Source organism: Temnothorax curvispinosus, unplaced genomic scaffold (assembly GCF_003070985.1).
Source record: "Temnothorax curvispinosus isolate PA1 unplaced genomic scaffold, ASM307098v1 QBEX01001502.1, whole genome shotgun sequence".
NCBI lineage: Eukaryota > Metazoa > Arthropoda > Insecta > Hymenoptera > Formicidae > Temnothorax > Temnothorax curvispinosus.
In genome coordinates, this window is record NW_020211282.1 from 1 (window position 1) to 5,791 (window position 5,791).

At 37.4% G+C, this 5,791-nt stretch overlaps 1 protein-coding gene across 3 annotated transcripts; it reads left to right on the top strand.

Annotated features, from left to right (window-relative positions):
- Positions 1 to 319: 319 nt before the first annotated feature.
- On the top strand, positions 320 to 4,647 carry LOC112465448 (transient receptor potential cation channel protein painless-like). 3 transcript variants are annotated; one of them, XM_025033008.1, is made up of 3 exons: positions 320 to 644; positions 1,796 to 2,895; positions 3,044 to 4,647. In XM_025033008.1, the coding sequence occupies exons 2-3, from the start codon at positions 1,806 to 1,808 to the stop codon at positions 4,636 to 4,638; spliced, it is 2,685 nt and encodes an 894-aa protein (XP_024888776.1). In that variant the 5' UTR covers positions 320 to 644; positions 1,796 to 1,805; the 3' UTR covers positions 4,639 to 4,647. The 3 variants fall into 3 exon arrangements, with proteins under 3 accessions (XP_024888776.1, XP_024888767.1, XP_024888784.1); XM_025032999.1 differs by having other exon boundaries at positions 321 to 648; positions 1,798 to 2,895; XM_025033016.1 differs by having other exon boundaries at positions 321 to 526; positions 1,798 to 2,895.
- Positions 4,648 to 5,791: the final 1,144 nt, after the last annotated feature.

Genomic DNA, 5,791 nt, shown 5'->3' on the forward strand with positions numbered 1-5,791 from the left:
CTTTCTACTACACCTTTTCCAACCAGTATTCTCTACCGATCACTCTTTGAAAAAGATTGAAAAAAAGAATAGAAGTATGAAGTATGAAAATCTCTCTTTCTTTCTCACTTTGAAAGAAGAAAAAAAAAGAGAACGCGTAGTTCCCAAATCGGGGATATGAACGTCGTGATCTCTCCTTGTTAGTAAATAAATATTTTATCATATTTATATATAATCATATGTATAGAAATAAATATAGAAATAAATACCTATAGTAATCGAAAAATTAAAAATTACTTAGATAAAAATATTTGTAGAATTCTCTGAAGCCCCTCTCTCTCGATTAAACTAGTTATATTTATTTAAATTGTTCTCTAGCTGTTTTTTTAAATCATTAATCGAGAAAAGAATTGTTCTGTCGAATCAATGTTACGAATCTGAATTAATTCTAAGCGTAGGAAGCGGACGTCCGGACTTTTATCGTATACACATAATAGGCAACCCAAGAGACCAATCGCAATCCAGAGATTCGAATTTCACTGGACAGGTGATTGGCTCTATTGTAAAGCGGCAAGTGAAAAAATGAAAACGTCACTGCAGGCGAGAACCATTGTGTAACTGGCGAAATAACGGTGGGACGCTTAATTGGCACTCCGATAAATTGTGACGGTGAGATCATGATCAGGGCCGTTACATGTATGAGAGCTCTCGTACCCACGCATGAAACTGGGCGGCTTAGGGCCGATTTCACAGTCTTCGATTAACTTGATCCTCCGATTAAACTCACTCTTCATCTCTTTCTAACTGCCCCCCTTATGTTTATTTACTAATGTAAATTAACTTTAATCTCATTTTAATTTACTTTTTATCTCCCTTTAATTCTAAGAATTAAAAAGAGATAAAACGTAACTTAAACCGAGATTAAAGTTAATTTACATTGATAGAAATAAACATTAGAAAGAGGCAAAGAGTGAGTTTAATCGGAGACGGTGAAATCGGCCCTTACAAATGTAATGTAACAAGCGCCAGTGTTTCTCTATGTCTCGTTCCTGCCTTCTAGTTTTTTATACACACGCTTCCACAAGAAGATTCTCGCACATTGACGAAGAGCGGAAATTCGAGCTAACGAAGACTAAATGGACTACTTTTTTTTAGAGCAGACTGATGTGGACAAATTTAATAGCTTCTGCTATATAATTTTATTTTCAATCAATCCTAAAAGATCGAAAGAATTAATTAATTATTTGATTCACGTAAACTTTACATAAATAATTTTCCAAATTGTTTTTACATATTTCTTCATTTGTATACTATTATTACTTTTTAAAATTCTTGAGATAGCTAGAATTAAAAATTTTAATAAATTTGTTAAAAAATTTACCTAAAAATATGATTTTTGTATATATTAAATTTTGGATATTGAATATTTCTCTTCTTATTAAAATTATGTATAACATATAAATAAGGCACACACACGCGAACGCGCGCGTACACACACACACACGCACAATATTCCCGATTTAAATGTTTATTTAAAAGTGTTTGCAATTGTTTGAATCTCTCGTTTTACGTGTTGGATAAAGTGAATATTCTAACTCAATGTTTATTTCCAAAAATCTAAAAGAAATAGAAATAGAAATAGAAAAAGAAATAATTTACAATACTTGATCTATTAATATTTCTAATCATATAGAAACATCGATTTATCTTTAACAAAAAAGAAAATATTTTAATACTTTATATTTATAATTTTTTTCTACATAATAATCTCTTTCTAAAAAACAAGTCAAAATTCTAAGTTTTCCATTTTACCTTCAGATAATAAAATGGATCTCGAAGAGGACTCACTGCAGGAGCGCCTGTTAAATGTCTGCGAGTCTACTTCAAACAGCGCGCAAATACTTTACAAGCTACTGTTGGATGCCTTACGGTCCAAGAACTTCCGTTCTTTCAAAAATATCATAGAACATGATTCGAAGAGGCGGTCATCCATTCTAAACGTCAACTATGTATATCCAAACACGGAAGAAACGTGCCTAGACATAGCTAGTAAAAATGGTCTGACGGAGTTTGTAGAGTTTTTATTGCTTCAAGGTGCGAAACCCAACAGGGTGAATGAAGCGCACAATCGCGCCCCTATTCATTTCGCCACTGAAGGCGGCCACGTGGACACATTGTTGGCTTTGCTAGCGGAGCCGACGATAAATCCGAATATCGAGGCGGGACAGCAGACTGCCTTGCACATCGCGGTGAGAAAAAATGACCTGACATGCGCCGGTCTGCTGCTGGAGAACGGTGCCAGCGCAAGCATTCCAAACAGCAAGGGCTTGACGGCCCTTCACTTGGCGGCGATGAAAGGCCAGCGCGAAATGGTGGAACTGATACTAGAGAAAAGCCGACAGTGTCCGGACGTCGACACTTACAAAGATTACAATGACCAGACGACGCGAGAGGTGATTCAGCAGAGGCTGCCGGATATATCGTTGCCGCCCGAATGTGAAAACCGCGAGGTAAATGTGCACGATCTTAAGTACTACTTGATCGCCAACGACGAGACGAACTTTCTGAAAAGCATGGAGCTAGTCAAGACAGAGGTTCTTCACAGTGTGGACGAAGAGCTGTTGGAGATGATTGCGCAACGAGGTTTTCACAAAGCTGCGATTGAAATCTTGAAAAAACTTGAAGGAAGACAGTTCAGCGTAAAGAAAGCCGCGCAAGCGGCCGTTCAGCAGAGCGATCACGCTATTCTTCAGGCGCTGCTGAAAGTGGAACCAAACGTGGCCAACGACCTGATTCTGAGCGCCTGTCTGGAACTGGGAATGCCGGGAAAACGAGGAGCCGACAATACACCTGATCGGCTGAAGTGTCTGAAGCTGATCCTGGAAGAAGAAAACGTGAATGTTCGTTGCAGCGACAGTAAGTATATTTATATCAATATGACAAATAATGGAACAAATGACACTTTCTAAATAACGGACAGATATCGAAATTATGTTCCGTTCTTCCAGACGTCTTCTTGCAAGCTTTTTACAATTTTTTTTTTATTACGACACCTGTTTTACAGATAAAGGCAACACTCCACTACATTACGCCGCCAGCGCTGGCTGTCGAGAAGCGGTGACTTTACTTCTCAACCGAGGCAGCTACATCGGTCACATGAACAAGTTCAACGTACCGCCCATCGCGGATATCTCAGCGCACACGCTGTCGCGCTACTTCGACGACTGTTTGCAGACGCGGAGAGATCGGGCGAACGAGTACGCGATTGAATTTAACTATCGCTGCTTGATGCCGCACGACGACTTTCCGGAACGTGACAATGCTTACCGAGCGCCTCGCGAAATGGAAGTGTTCAAGTACATCGCCGGCAACGGCGGTCTCAAACACCTGCTGAAACATCCGTTGCTCTCTTCTTTCCTCTATCTCAAATGGCACAGAATACGGCACGTTTTATACGCAAATTTCGCTTTTTACGTGATTTTTTATTTGGTGTTGAACGCTTACATCCTCAGCATGACTTACGACACTCAGATAGAAAATAGAACGCAAATTGATAACGACACGACTGATAGGCCTTTGGCAAGTACGTTGCGTATTGTCTGGTACCAGAACAACTCTCTACGGGCCTTCACCACAGTGATGTTGTTGCTCTTCATCCTCCGAGAGGTTCTCCAATTCGTCTCTTGCATTAGGAGTTACCTGACAAGTTTGAGAAACTGGCTAGAAGTCGCGTTGATCACGCTCACTATCGCCTTGCTGTGCGGCGCCGGAATTCAAGTCGGCGCCGTGGTGATCCTGCTGTCGGCCTGGGAGCTGGTGATCCTGATCAGCCAGCATCCGCGCTTGTCCACCGGCATCGAGATGTTCCGGACCGTTTCTTTCAATTTTATGCGCTTTTTATTTCCCTACCTGTTTCTCATTCTCGCGTTCGCTCTGGCATTCTACACGCTCTTCAAAAACGGCAACGACACAAATTTTCCCGATCCCGGTCTCTCGCTTTTCAAAACTGTCATCATGCTCACTGGCGAGTTCGATGCCAGTGACATTCCGTTCATTTCACATCCCATTTGGAGCCACATTGTATTTATGCTGTTTGTTTTCTTCATCGCTATTGTGTTGTTCAATCTGCTTAATGGCTTGGCGGTCAGCGACACCGCTGAGATTCTATCTAAAGCCGAGTTGGTCGGTCTTATTTCTCGAATACGTTTGATCACCTATATTGAACATGTGGCGGTTGGCGAGCCTTTCAGGCATTGCTCTTGTTGTAATTCGCGATTGACGCGGTGGAACCCTTTCGGCTTCCTCGCTAAGAGAATTCTTATGTTTCCTTATTTCCTGAGGGACGGTAAGATTAGTGTCAAGCCATGCGATAGCCTGGACGCTTATGATAACGATAGATATTACGAGAAATACGTTCGCAGTGAATCTATAAAGCGCGACAAACAGTGGATCACCTTGAAAATGGATCCTGACATAATTAAACAAGCAAAACGTATTATTTATAATAAAAATCAATTGACGGATAATGAGAGAACCATAATTATGTTAAAGAAACTGCAGGAGAAATTGACGGCGATGGAGATAACTTTGAATACTATAAAGTTTACAGTTGAAAATAATATTATCGATAATACGATGGGATTTGTAAAAAAGAACTAATAAAAAGTAATAAAAAGTACAATTTATTCTATTTGAAACTTTTTGAACTCATATGATAACATATTTTTAAGTTTACATATGTATAGATTTTAATTTTATAAATCAAATTAAAATAATATTGTGTTAACTACTTATACTTTTTTTTATAATTGATATAACATAGCAAAATAACGTGTAAATATACTATGAAACTCATTGTCAGCAAACTCTTGAGCGAAGTAGTTTTCTTTTCTCTATAAATATTATATGTGCACGTGTGATAAATAAAAAAGTATATAAAATATACATGTAGGTGTATAATTAAGATATTAAAAATACATTTTTAAGATAATTGTTTTATTATTTATGTTTTGTAATTTATAATGTAATTAAATCTTTTGGCAATAATTACAAGTTGCTTTATTAAAAAAAAAAAATATTGCTTTTAATCAAATTTGTAATGATAAAACATAAAAATGCCACTAAATTTATTTATAAAGAACAATACAATTACTCCTATTTAATATTTAAATCTAACTGTTTTGATAAGAAAGGTAAAGCCTTAAGAAATTCATAGAATTCTTGGTAACTTAAATAGAAATTATTTCTTGTTATCCAATACATTGCTTTTAAAATGCAAACAAAGTTGAGTTTTTTCGGTTGCTCATACTTTGCTCATTGCAAAGAAAAAAGATTTATCATCACAATTTGGCATAATTTATAAAGTATTTTTCAACGTGACTTTTTTTGTAAAAAAAAAACTTTTCTGCTGAAAGTGAGATGTCTAATCACATATGTCATATTGGTCAATATGTATACCTCCCTGGTAACACAATCTGATAGCTCAGATACATCCCGAAGAAGTGCGCAAAAAAACAGTCCAAAATTGCGATAGAAGTGCATAATATCTGTGATTGAACATGTACTTACTGTACTATTGCAGCAGTCTGCTGTAAGAAGCTACTGTGAAATTTTATACTATTTAGTTCCTTACAGCAGACTGCGCTGCAAGACTACAGTAAGTACTCGTTTAATCACGGATATTATGCACTTCTGTCGCAATTTTGGACTATATTGTGTTACCAGGATATTATCCTAATCAGCAGATTAGACAGTGACATATATGTGGTACAAACAAGTTATTCTTATCTTTTCCCCTTCCAGTTTGAATTAT